The sequence below is a fragment of the Nylanderia fulva genome, unplaced genomic scaffold, assembly GCF_048542155.1.
Source record: "Nylanderia fulva isolate GAGA-0341 unplaced genomic scaffold, ASM4854215v1 Scaffold47, whole genome shotgun sequence".
Classification (NCBI taxonomy): Eukaryota; Metazoa; Arthropoda; class Insecta; order Hymenoptera; family Formicidae; genus Nylanderia; species Nylanderia fulva.
Genome location: NW_028190554.1, coordinates 1,302,085 through 1,317,388, shown reverse-complemented (window position 1 = coordinate 1,317,388; position 15,304 = coordinate 1,302,085). Strand labels below are relative to the sequence as shown.

Below are 15,304 nucleotides of genomic sequence, written 5' to 3'. Positions count from 1 at the left end.
AAAATTCTTTAGAAATTCTCTCTACACAGAAAGAATTTTCTCTTAGAATTTACCCTGAAAATCATGATAATCGTGGACAATATGGTATTGGAAGAATTTTATAAGAATTTCTCTGATTAATATTTATCACAATAAAAATAGTAATATCTACCACAATAAAATATAAAATATGTTCGATGAATTGTACTATGTACATAGTAAAATTTATTATGTACATACTAAAATTTACTATGTACATATTAATACTTTTTATTGTGATAAATATTAATCAGAGAAATTCTTATAAAATTCTTATTGTCCATGATTACCATAATTTTCAGAATAAATTCTAAGAGAAAATTCTCTCTGCGTACAGTTAAATATATTAAATTGATTATTTATTTTCGGAAAATTACACAATTATATTTTGTCCATTATAATTAATAAATTATGACATGAAAGCGAAGCTATAGCACATAATTTTTTCAATCTTTTAATTTACTTATAGAGTTTATAATATGCAATTATTATTATATATGTTTTTTTAATGTGATTTTATTTTGGTATCATCATCATTATTTTAAAGCTTTTTTGTTTATTTCATCAACTTTTTTAATCTCATCTGCTTTAGTGTAAGCAATATATCTTTGTGTTTCCGATAAGATCAATTTTTATTCGCTTGCTTCATTGGCGCAGCTTTAAATTAACAGTATCTTGTTATATGCGAAGATGGCTTCTGGTAAAAAAACCGAACCCACTTTAGCACAATCGCCGTATTTCCGGTGCGATTCCGCTCTTCCTGCCACATTGACGGCCCCACGATTAAAGGGCCGCTCTTTAATTAACATACTATCACTGATATATTGGCATCACCGATTTTTCTCAGGCGATAATTTTCGATTTTTAATTATATACGTAATTTAAAGTTATTACTAGTTTTCTGAAAAATTCAAGATTCGTAGATGCGATCTTTTGTCAACAAAAACACGAAATTGGAAAATTGTTCTCTTTTTCTCTCTTTCTCTCAGATTTGATTATTATTCTCTTTTTGAGACGAAGGTACACAGCTACCAGGAGAGCTTCTTGAAAAGAGATTTACTGACCTTAAATGTGTATTCAGGGAAGTTTACTCAACAAAAATATACGAGTTTATAGCTTTAAGATTTACTTAGAAAATTATATTTAACTTCAGAATGCTCCAAAATCTCGACATTTAGTTAAAAATATTAAGCGACAGTAAATATTTAAAAGAGGCAATATGCAAAAGTGTTTAAATAAAGTTTTACTGCAATTTAAATTTTAAATAATCGGTGATATAAAAAAATAAAGAAATCTTGAAAAATCGAAGAATCAACAAAAGCAAGGTTATTTGTCTACAATTACAATCTGTAAAAATATAATAAGATAGATACTTGATGATAACCAGATATTGTTAATCTTGCTTTATTTCGCTCAGATTTCCGCTGGCTTCAAATATGAGAAGTCATGCTTATCGTCACGTACGTGTTATTTAAACATTCCATAAAAAGTGTCTTCTTTTAATGGTGTACTTTTTAGATAAAAAGAGATTCGGCTTAAGTTCCACGCCAATCTTATGCAATTGCATTCTTTGCATCAACAATTATAATCTGTCCATTTAATCATATTTTATTTTTTCTTTTACAAATTATATTAATCTTTTTGAAATACTGCTGCAAATTCACATCTAAATATAATTTAAAAAATTATCCTTAATTTAATTGCATAGTATCATATCATTTATTGTCAGCTTAAAAATTTAAATTAATTTTGACACTTAATTTAAAAATCACAACACTATGCATACAAATGTAATATTTCAAATTAATGTATTTTTAACTTTACAGAAAGCATAAATAATATCTTACATTTATATATTAAATGGAATCTTGATTGAATCTTGCAACAATTTTCTCTATTGTTCAATTTAATTATTATCAATTTAATTTTTTTTCCTCTACTTTAATTTCTCTCTATTTACTTTACTTTCTCATCGCAAATCCTATTAGTCCCACGCCTATGTTTTGCCACACACATATATGTGTACTTAGCTTCTGCTACATAAATAAGCCGGCCGACATAATACACATGCGATATGCGTGATAACAGTCCTGTCAGTGGTCTTCGACTGGTAACTGAATCAGTTGGGTGTCACCGTTCGTTCGTGTTTCATCTCGCGAATTCGCCCGCATTTAATTAATATATTTGTAATGAATTTCGAGGATGAAAATTGCGCTGCCGTCTAGATAGGAAGATCATTTCGTGTGTAAAAGCATCGATAATTCTATGGCATACAAACATTATTCTGGTAAATATACATGAGAACTATCACTGCGCTTGCTGCTTCGCAAATTCTTTCTCACCGTGTATATTCCGTTGTTACATAATTAGTTAATGCAATGGAATGATTCTAGCCGTTACATATATCTATATATACAATTGGGCTTGGATAGTGTCTAATCGTACTCTAATGCGCACACTGTTAGGATAATTTCATAATAACCGTACCTGTTTGCACCAGCTTTTCTTCGTAGATAAGACAAGCTGAGTGGAATTCCTGATCTGCCATTTGTCATTAATCTATCAAAGAAATTTTAAATTGTCCGACAAGATAAATTATACATTGAAAAAGTATAAACTACATGAATTAACTACATATAGTTAATTCAAATAAATATCTCAAAAGAGAGTTCATATAAATTATAAATTATCAACGTCAAGTTTCTCTTGTTTGCAGCAAATTCGAAAAAATTCTAAATTATAAAAATAAATTTTCAATATTCATTTACAGTTTTATAATTATAGCAATGCAAACAAGAATGTATGAAATAAATATTTAAAAGACTTATAAATTACGATTATATATTCTTTAGTCTATTATATATATTATATAAATTAAAAATATTTTTTTCCTCAAAATAAATGAGCGTAATTAGGACAGAAATAAAAAAAAACAGAAAATAATTAAAATAAAATAATTAAAATAATTATATTTTTCAATATATCTGTTATTGATCCGGTATGAGAAATTAAGCAGTGTCACCTTGATTGAAATATCATTACTAATACATATACGTATTGTATCTCCTTAATGTAAGCCGTATATCGAAATGTACTTAATGCGAGTTACGAGAACATATGTATGCACGTTGTGCACGTCACGCTTAAGGAATTCAGAATACATGTTACAGTCACGTAATACAGTGAGGAATACCGACTACCGTGTAGGAATACTCAGTACATGTCCGTCCAAGTATTCTAATCAAATCCGCCAAGATGTTACCTGTCATTAACCTTGCATTCTCTTTATATGTACGTATGTGTGTATGTCAGAAGCATAATTTCTTCGTACCATAAATCCTCGGTATCATAAATATTTAATTTTACATATTTGTTGCATTTTAAATCTGTATGGTCTTTATGGCTGTAATATTTTTTCTCGTCAATTTTGCATGCATTTCTAATAGATCTTCGGCATGATAAATTTTCGATATCATAGATTCGCTACCATCGTTATAAGAAGACGCTTGGTATCATAAATCTTTGACATCATTGATCTACGATACCATAAGTCGCTGATGGATTCTTATGGTTACCGGTTTACACCATAAATCATTGATATTATAGATTCTTGGTAGCACAGATATAGATCCAGGTACCGCTACTTCAACTTTTAGATAGACCGCAGACCTTTAGCAATCACTATTCTTGTTATCATTCTCGGTACTAGAAATTTTTCTTAGATATATCTCATTGTCGGTTCCTCGACATATAGATTTTTTCAATGATAACCATTTTTAATATCACATTTTCCATAAGATAATATTTTTTATTAGAAGAACTACTTTTCCACTCAAAATGCTGGCAGTCGTGAGTCTCCATAAATTTCCAACTTCCATTTCGATAACCGATATCTGTCACATTCTGTTTAATATATCGATATGTGAAAGCGTTCAAAACACGACTCGTCGCAAAGATGTCGCATTTAATTTACTTTCGAAACAAGCGGCCCAGGTGCGCGATTCTGGGCGTGATCACAAACCAGACGATATATGACATTTAAATTTTTCGCTCATATGTATATAAACGAATTTCGTCGATTTGTGAAAGCGTGTCCTTTAATCTGTATTCGGTGAGATACGTCCTTGATCCTTCTCTTCGTTTCTTCGCGAGGAAAGAAAGAAAGAAATGACACGTTTTCTATTAGCAAACTTTCTAATACGTGTTTCTAGCGATTGACATCATTAACACTAATTCTCAAAGTCGCTAATTAATTAACGATTATTAATATTAAATATATTGACGCATTCATTAAATGAAAAGTAAAAATAATATCAAAATGATACATAATATTGAGAAACCAATATGTTTATAAAAATTACATTAATACCGCAAATTAAATCTCTATGGATATTGAATAAATCCTATTGCTAATTTGTATCAGTTTTCTGTTTTGAGTCAAATAATTTATTTTATATATATATATATGTATATATATAACGGAAAATAAAAATTAACTACTGTAGCTAAATATTTTAGCTGTCCCTACATTATAATTAATATTTGTTATAGAATTCTTCATTAAACTACAGCTAAAAATATTAGTTAAAAAAATTTAAAACTTATTTTAGTTATAGTTTAACGGAGAATTCTATAGCTAAAAATATTAGCTGTCATAGCTAAAATTTAGGCTATCATAATTAAAATTTATGATAATTAAAAAACAGTTAAAATTAGTTATGGTGACTAATTCTTTCGTGATATTCTGTCCAAATGTAGATTTGTTCATACATGTATGTAAATTCTCAGACTTCAATCTCCTCCAACTCTCAGTTCTTCTGGGCTTTCATGCTACTTTAGTAGTAAACGGCTGGAGTTAATTAAAAGTCCAGACTCTACCTCTCTTCTCTTTCCTTCTTCTTATAATGGAGCAAGTAAAAGTGAAAATAAAAAGTCCACGAGATATTAATGAAAGAAGACAGAGCGCGACAAGTTGAAACAACGTTTGGCGGCCTAGCGTTAAATCGCGTGGATACGGAACTACAAACGCGTCACGCACGTGCAAGTGCACATTAACTATCATCCTGCTGCACGTGCAGTCGCATGCGCGCAGCTGCTATAATTGACACTTGAAAGTTGCGCGTGCTTTTTCCACTATATACGCATGCATCCCTTTCTTTTGCACTCCCTGCATGCCGGGCCAATTTACGTTCCCGCTAACGCGTCCTTTTAAAGGCCGGGAGAAAAATTTACGACAGAGCATCTCCAGAGCACCAAAGTGACAATAAGCGAGGACAATAATCCCGCCGAGTCACGAATGCTCGGCAGGAAACGAGTCGTCCTGCCTTGAGCGCATACAATCGTCATTCGTGCACTTGCTCGTATTATCGAACTGTGGTAATATGGAGTATGCGAGCTTCGCATTATTAGCATTCTGGGATCATTTCGGAGAAAATTAAACACGGTTCGTCCTTTCTATTTCGTTTTTCTTTCATCCAGTAAGAAATATTTAGGGTGTCTAGCGGTCAGGGAAATCTGGAAAACCGGGTATTGTCAGGGAAAAGTCAGGAAATTTTACTATTTATTTGGATTTTTTTACATTATTCTACATTTGTCTCAATAATTGAAATTTTTCATTAAATAAATCTAAACTTTTCCTTGACTGTCAGCACGCTATTTTTCTGGGTTGTTAAAAATCGATTCATCTGCAGCGTGTTTATTAATTTATATTTTCATCGTCGTGTGATTTGATTTCAATGTGTTTGATAGAGATAAGACTAAAAAGTTTGATTCTAATATAAATAAAAAAGGTGATTATTTTTAAATAGTTTATAGTAACATGCTTGTTTCGATTATCGTACATAATGCAAATTGTATAATTAATTAAAATTTTTGTTTTTTTAACTTCCGAACCTTTTCATTGTTGACAAAAATATCTCAAGGATTTCATGATTTAACATTTAATTGATTTATAGATATATATACAAATTATATATTTAGAAAAAATAATATTAAAAAGTCAGGGAATTTTTTTCATTGAGTCTGCTGGACACCCTATCTGGGATAATTTCGGAAAAAATTAAACACGGTTCATTCTTTCTATTTCGTTATTCTTTCATTTAGCGAGAAATATCTCGTATCATTTTTTATTATTAATGAGAAATTTATTTCATCAGAGATGTGAATCCCGAAAGAAATACTAATATTCTGAAGAATCCCTAATTAATTTGACAAGTCAAACTGGTCATCAAATAACCGTGAATTCTTTTGAAACGTCAAATTCGTTAATTTATTTTTATTAGTGCTGATATACCCCATATAACAGCTATTTTGTTTAGAAGTATATTTATGAGCTTCATCATCATAAAGAAGTTAATTCATGATATGCGATGATCCTTGCCCAAATTTATCGTCTCGTCTTTCGGGCAGTCAGAATTTTTTTCCCGCAACAATGTCGATATTTGCATTTCTGCGCATTTTCGATTAATATTTAATCCACGTAATCCCGTAAATTTGGATTAAAAATGTCGCGAATATTTTTACACGCGACTTTATTCTCGAATATTGATTTTGGCGTGTACGAGTTTCGATTCTCCGCTTATCTGCCTGCTGCGTAAATATTGCTACTCGTAAAAGTTATCACGACTCGTTAATCCTTCCTCGAGAAGGAGATGCCTCGTTATTCGTTCTGTCGCACGAGAAAAGTCGACGTGTGCTTTCATCTTAAGCAGCATACAATGTCCACTCTCCCAGTTAAAAGCAATCAATCTCTTTTATGATAGATACGTTTCATTACGTTATCGCGTAGATACCGGAAAAAAAACATACAACATACTTCTTTAGGCTCTCCGACTTCTTTAATTATCTAAAGTACAGAATATATTTAAAAAAAAATTCCGATTAAATACAATTGTGTAATGAAAAAATACAATATTTTTAATCATTGTTATATATATTTTTTCTATAATTTTTTTAGAAATTTTTGTATTTTGTACGAACAATAGAAATAATTGCACACGATATGTTTTAATCTAAAATTAAATTCTATAGAGAGAGATAATTCGATAGTTCCTTATCGGCATGGCTATTCAATGCGTCATAATGAATCGACAATGCTATATTGCAGCGGATAAACGTGCTAGAGTATTATATTTCAAAATAATAAAAGGTTATAACTTACAGGAGCTATATCGAGTGTCTTTGTCTCTCGGTTATAATTAAACTACTCACGCCAGTAAATCAGCATGTCCAATAGATACAGTAAACCCCTGTTTATTTGAATCGGAATCTGAGGATTAATGAGACGATTCTTGATATGTAATTTTCCTCGCTAAAGGTCACTTGTAAAGAGACCAATTTAAAATTCGTCGCCTCTTTCAAAATGCAATACAATACTATAAATATTATTCGCGATTAAAAATACACAATTTTAAATTAATATATACTGTAATCAATTTATATTTCCCTTTTAATTATGGACTTGCATATTTTCGTAGTGCTTTTGCATAATTTTATTACAAAGTGCTAAAATCTATATTTTTTAGGAACTTATTTAATTGAAAAAATAATATTGCGTTTTATACATTTATATATAATATTTTTACAATTAATTTTCTTTTATTTTCGCTCGAGTCTTAAGAAACAGTTACTCCGAAAATTATTTTGTACATCTTGATTTCGTTATTCGTCGCTGATTAATTCCTATTTATAATCTTCATGGGGCGAACCGCTGCTTACGAAAAAAGAAAAAATCTCAAGCACGTGCTTGCCAAAAAGAAAATACCGTTCATCCCTCGTCCGCGGGGACCATTTACGGTCGTGTTTCCGTCTTACGCACTCTGTGTTTACAATACGTTTAGCAGAACGCTAACAGAATTAGTTTGAAAAAGCGGATGTTTTTTGTTTTTTTTTAGGGGCGCAGTATGTGCCCGGCGCCGGGTCCAGCGTCGCATCCCAAGAAAGGATCCGTAGCCTCGAATACGCATATCCGCCACCTAGAGTTGACAGATACAGGGGTGGTGTGCAGATACAGAAGAGAATGACTCAGAGGGAGGACGTTCTCAAGTTCGAGCAGGGCCGCATCAAGGCCCTGCAGGAGGAACGTCTTCATATTCAGAAGAAGACGTTCACAAAATGGATCAACTCGTTTTTGTTAAAAGTAAACATTTTCTTTTAAATATAAACATTTATTTATTTAGCAATTATTAGAGTTGTTCAGTCCAATAACATTTGTTTCATGTATAAATTATTAAGCTACAATCATTCAATATGACAACTTACGCAAAAGAGTTTAAAATGAGGTGTCTTTTTATATTGTTGGTTTGTCTTGTGTCATCTTCAATAACTTTTTTAAAAAGAGACGTGGTTAAAATTGTCAAGAAGGATGATGTCAACGTCTACGGAACGTTTTAATTTCTCGCATATTAACGATGAAACTATTCGAGATCTGAGTAAAATCAAAAATCATATCGAGGCGAACATTGTTGGACATGACGGATTAAAACACGCGTAACTGCTCGTAAACTCTCGACTCTGAATAACTAAAATTAAATTCGATATTATGTAAATTTTTTTATGACTTTGTAATTATACTGAAGAAGACCGCGTGCGGTCGAAACGTTTATTTTATTATTTTAGAATGACTGTATTTTTGCGTAAGTTGTCATATTGAATGATTGTAGCTTAAATAATTTATACATGAAATAAATGTTATTGGACTGAACAACTCTAATAATTGCTCGATAAGTTGGCCTTTCATTTATCACTTTTGTATTTCAATATACGAGCGAATCTTTATATCAATTGATTTATTTATTTATTTTATCAATTTATTTCAAATTTATTGATTTATTATATTATGTACAACTAGCACATATACTTTCATTTTTGTATATTTCAAGAATGTTCTCTCAAAATATTTTGCGATATAATTAGTTGTATGTGAGAAGCGTTATTTTTTCAATGAATAATTTTTCGTAATTATGATTAATTTTTCTAGGCGCGCATGGAGGTGGACGATTTGTTCACCGATTTAGGGGACGGCAAGAAATTACTCAAACTATTAGAGATCATCTCCGGCGAGCGATTGGCCAAACCCAATAATGGGCGCATGCGAGTTCACAAAATCGAGAACGTGAACAAGTCCTTGGCGTTCCTCCATACCAAGGTAATGTGTATTCCCGAGAGCATGGCTCGCCTCTTTTCTGTCTCTCTCTCTCTTTCCATCTTTTCGGGTCTCGAGTGTGTGTTTCTTCGAACGTTGCTCTCACTCTCGAAAACCTCTCGAGAGCGAAAGATCAACTGCGGTCCAGCGCGGTTGCATGCGCCGGGCGCACGAACAACTTTGTTCGCCGAGGAATAAATAAAGGCCCGAGGCGAAAAAGCTCCCAAGAACGAAGTCGAGTGCTGGATAAATTAGCGGGGCAATAAGCAGGCCCGTTAAATCCCGCTCGTAACTTTTCCGCCGGATTGTAGATCGTCGTGACAGTGTACATTTCGATGCAAATGTGTTAAATATATTGTCCCAGACTTCAATTTTCGCTAACTACCAGTCTAGATACAGTTTAAGCAACTCGAATACTCGAATTATCGATCAATATTATCGGTATCGATACATTATAATATTAATATTCGATTTGTCACAGCATGAATATAATTGGCGTTAATGATGTTTTATTGCACATATCGTAATCAATATTAATATAAAATATCATTCGGATAATTAATCGAAATTATAATTAAACAAAAATCTAGACGATTTGATTTCATTCGGTTTCTCTCGGCATATAATACATACATAATGGAACTTGGTATAACCCACAAAGTATAGAGGCCATTCATGAGAAATTTACACTTGATGGGTTTCGTCGGGCTCATTACGACGTGGTGCCGCTGGCTTCTGCATCGAATTCACTCGAGAAAGAAATGTCGCGGAATACGCGAAATACCGAATGTCGCACGAGATGGTTATCTCTTTTATAAAGCGACTTCATAAAATTGAATTATTTGTAGATTTTACAGCGAGATAAGGTAAGATCGAGCGATAACGATCTCGGTAACTTTGATAAATAATAATTATTTTTAAGAGCCTCATTACTTGTCTAATTCAGGTGATTCAGGTAAGATCTTACAGATGCTGCTATTGATATACAGAATTCACCGGAACAGATTGCGCGATATCATTTCTTAATTAAGATTATGATCTTGTCATATGCAAAATATCTTACAACGATAGAATTTTAAAATCAAAATTAAATTGCACTTTTAAATATTTTTGTTAATTAAGTAGCGAGTGAAAAGTGTAACATTTTATGATACTAATTTTTCAAAAATTATTCGTGAAGTGATAAATATAAGAATTAATTGAATATCAAGTAATAAAATTTCATGTTACTTTCATAAGAATATAACAATTCTCAGAATTCGATGGCAACATGTAATGTATGTAGTCTCAAGATGTTACCACTTGCAGTAACATCTTTCAATGGCGAAATGATGCTCGATTGTATGCTTTTTACCAGACAAGTGTTTTATTGATATTACGGTATGAAATGGACGTAAACGTTAGGCATCATTATTGAAATCTTGCGTTTTTTACATATAAATTGCTTTTACATTTCAATTGTTAAATTGAGTACAGCAATCGTGTGCATGTGCAATCGATTGCATGCATTGAAAAAAAGCTTGTTTTTCGACATATTTCAACATATATTCATCGACTATAAAAACTGACTATGATATCATTGTTTGTTTACGAACGAATTTTCATTTTTTTAATTATACTTTTAAGATGAAAATAATTATATAACTTTAAAAAAGTTATATAATTTATTTCTTTTATTTTTTTATTTTTTTTATTTTTATTTGTTATTTAATATTAATCTATTTTAAATTTATTATGTGTATACGTGTGTGTGTGTGTTTATCTAATTATCATAAATCCATTTCTACTAAATTATAAAATAAAAAATATAATTTTTTAACTATACACGTTACACAATATAGTGGAATTGACAGTTTCGCATAATCTGCGAAATACAAATATATCTAAATTGAAATAAAAAATGCTGTCCAAAATATAATTAGTATTTCAAAAAATAATTATCAGACGAAATTGAATTTTTTATTCTTTTTTTAAGTAAATCTCCAATAAAAGAACTGAATAATTTGTAATGAAAAAGAATGTTTTCTTATATATGAAGTTTCATAAAATATAACAAATTCGAAATACAACGTTCAAATATTTCACATGTATCTTTACAAAAATATTAATTATTATTTAAATATTTTAAATATTTTGAAATAAAGTCTCATATATTTTGCTGTCACTCGATGTCTCTTGTTCAGTCTTCATTGCTGTGTTATATGGCACTCACAAAAATATAGTTAATTATGACGTGCGTACTAATCAGCAGAATACAACGATCGACACTTTATGGCACTCTCGATCACACGCATTTTATTATATCACGACAGAAAAATAAATCTCAAAAATACAATTTGCTTGACATTCAAAAAAGAATGCAGCCAAATTTATGCACTATTCGCCACGACTATTTTTGTTGTTGACGGAAAATATTTGTATCTCAGGACATTTTTATTATTTCACATTATAATGTAAATAGATAAATATACAAATCAAAATTGTTGAGAATTTATGTGATTATTAATAAGAACTGTATTCATTAATAAAACGTATTGCAGCAATATTTCGTTATAATCGAAAAACACGAAAATATCAGCTTCTTGATTACGTAAAATTATACGATAATATGCGATAAATCGCTAGAAATTATATAATTGAAATTTGAAATATAGCAAGTGTGATACATTTACTACACATAAAAATCCGGAAAAATATACATAAAAATTAAACAGTCAAAATGTATACGTTTTTTCGTTATTTGGATCGAATAGCTATATGCGTATGCGATAATTAATTAATTGCCGCTTATCGTGGGAATTAATCAATTGCGCGAATTAATAATCGTTAATGGAATAAATAATCGCGGAGAATGATCGCGTTTCAAAAGATAATGGGACAGAGAGCGAACTGCGTTGCTGCCTGCTCACTCGAGTGTCGCCGCGCGAATGACATCAAGGCCGTGGTATGTAAACACCACTATTCTATACCGCACACAGCAACACCGTGTGACGATTAATTTGTTACAAAATATTCACAAAATATTTCACGTATTATAATATAAAAACGCGTGAAATATTCCGTTGCGTGAATTTCAAATTAATTATTGACAAATGGTTGATGTCCCTGCTTTTTTTACGTTACTTTAATCACTCAATTCTGAAACTCGCATATTACTGCGTATTCTTAATCCGAAAATGTGATTGGCGCGTTACATCTAAATTCGCGAGACAATATCATTTTGAAGTAAAAATCGAAGTATGATTGGAATTATATGTTATTAGTTTATTATGATAATTATCTCTTTAATGCTTTGATTTAAATATATCTTCGTCTTACATGTGTTCAATTTCTCGCTAATTTAGATAATGTGTCAATTTTTAGATGCAATACGCAGTAATGTACGAATCTCATATACAGGATCAAATTATTAAAGTAACAAAAAGTTGTGATTACATTAATTGTTTAATAATAATAAATTAAAAATTTCAGAAACAAAATATTTCGTATACTTTCATTTTATAATACGTATTAAATCTTTTCTAATAATAACGAATTTAATATATACAGTGATGTAATTGGAAGTATATTATTTATTTTTGTGGCATAGCTTATTTACCTGGCCTTGTTATCATTCCAGGCTCGACTGAGCAGGTAGCTTGTTCTCTTCGAGAGAAAGAAACGTGATCATATGATAAATATTTTCTATCATTATTTTAAATAATTATAACAGTTTATAAAATTTATTTTTACGACAAATGAATCGTAAAAATATCACGGCTGCTTGATCCAAGTAACAAAAAAGATATAATATATTGATTGTTTGTCAATAAATTTATCGAATAAATTTTTTATTTAAAAATTATCGATAAATTTTACGAAATTTATGTATAAGAAATGTATACTTAGAAATCTATATTTACGATATTAAATTTTGATTATAAATTTTCTAGCGATTGATTGTACGTCTTAATTTGACTCGTCTATAGTATCGCACAATGTCAAGTAAAACCGACGTCATTTTCGTATTACATTTTTCGGTGATTAACAAACCATCAGTTAAATGATATTCAAGTCGATTTTGATGTCGTATATATTGTTTATTTAGTACATGCAATAGTTGTATATTTTAATAATTATCAATTTCATACCATATAAATTTATTTGTGCATCGTTGTCAAGAAATGTATTTTGCGCGAGATTTCTTCGATCGAAATCTATTCTTCAAGTAATCGACAAACGTAATTATATTTTTAATATGATCCGTACTTATTTTTAATTTTAACTTGTTTATTTATTTACTATATTAAAATGATTTTATGATGCAAGCTATATTATTCGTCAGCTATAGAAATAACATTGTCAAAACGAATAGCACATAAATTTGATCTAATAATAATGTTTAAATGTTGAGCAAGTCATCGTAGATTTTGTATTTATTTTCTTGTTATAATATAATATCGTATCACGTGTGATCATAAGTGCACATGCAAAATATTGCGCTCTTATTGTATTCTGTTGATTAATATACACGACCAATCGTAAACTATTTTCGCGAGTATATCATATGAATGCCATGAAGAAGCAATGAAGAATGAATAAAAGAAAAGAAAGAGATCTGAACAAGCATTGGATGACAGCGGGAGAAATCGTTTAGGATGAACAATTTATTAACTTAATTTATTCTTTATTACTTGTGAAATTAAAATTGCTCGTATATCTTCGCAATAGTGGTGCATTTTAAATTATTATACATGTAATACAATTCATAAATACATTCCTAAGTTTATTTTTAAAATTATATTTATATTTATAAAATATTTATATAATATATATGAATATTTTGATATATAGATACATGTGTGAAATATTGACATAATATGCTTAAGATTTAAAATTATTTAGATAATTATTTATATAAAATATAGATTTTTGTTATATTTTTGTACAATCTTTTTTTATTAAAAAGATAATTTAAAAAGCGGATGCAATTTTTTTAGTACAATTAATTATTTTTTGAAATACTAATTTTGGACGCTACTTTCTATTTAATTTGGATATACATTTGTATTTTACAGATTTACATTGATCAACTCTGCTATTACGTATCGTATCGGTAAGTTGAAGATTACTTTTCCTTCAATTTAAAAGTGATAAATTTATAAAATTTGATACATATACGCTGGTTGGGGATCTTTAAAACTTTTTGATTTTTATTAAATTTTTCCATCGATTATAAGATTACACAGTTAGGAAGATTTCCGTCTCTCGTCGCGCGCGAATTATTTGCACGAGCTATTCGCATAGCTTTGATAGGCGGAATGCGACTGCATCTGCGAGCAGTAATCCATAGCTTTTGCTAAATAATGCATGACGTCGTTTACCGCCGTGTCTTAACATCGAAGACCATCATGGGAAGACGGGACAGTGCGCGTTTTTGCGGTGCAACTTTTTGCGACTCCAATCGGCAACGGTACATCGCCTGCTTGGCCAAAGACGATTTTCATCGGTTTCTCGTTTCCCTTTTTTCAACAACGCAGGAAAAGTCTCGTTTGGATACAAGTATGGGGAATTTACTCACTTCTTAAAGACCTTGAAACATACATATATTATAAAAATGTACAGACATCTCTTCATTCATTTGTCTAATCAGCAAAACCTTTTTAATTATAGGTTTTATATCGCCTAATTATAACGAAAACAAGTTGCTAACGAGTTTTTCTGTGCGATATCTTCGTATGAGTATCTCTTACTTTTTTCTTCAAGAAATACAGATGATATTCTATACAGCTAAATTATAACGAAATTAATATAAATTATGAAGTGTATGGAAAGATTATTTCTTTTACATTGAAAAAAAAGCATTTTAAAATCAAATTGATTAAATCTTTAATGAGGAATTTATAAAAATGAAGGAAAGCTTATGTGGAAAAGAAATTAGTCGCCATAGCTAAATTTTAGTTATCCCTATATTTTACAATCTGAAATTTAAGTATCATACCTAAATTTTAACTAATATTTTTTAGTTATAAACGGAGAATTTTATAGCTAAAAAGTATTAGTTATCATAGCTAAAATTTAGGCATAATAATTAAATTTCATGTGTAATATTGGGACAGCTAAAATTTAGTAGCTAATTTGTTACCGTGTGTTTAAAATTAAATA

At 30.2% G+C, this 15,304-nt stretch overlaps 1 protein-coding gene across 1 annotated transcript in view; it reads left to right on the top strand.

Moving 5' to 3' along the window:
• Nucleotides 1-2,140: 2,140 nt before the first annotated feature.
• The window catches only part of kst (spectrin beta chain, non-erythrocytic 5 kst), a 55,654-nt gene continuing 42,490 nt past the window's right edge, over nucleotides 2,141-15,304 (top strand). The window contains 3 exon segments of the mRNA XM_085486720.1: nucleotides 2,141-2,305; nucleotides 7,911-8,155; nucleotides 8,996-9,163. Coding sequence (XP_085342846.1) covers nucleotides 2,284-2,305; nucleotides 7,911-8,155; nucleotides 8,996-9,163 — 435 coding nt within the window. The 5' untranslated portion in view covers nucleotides 2,141-2,283.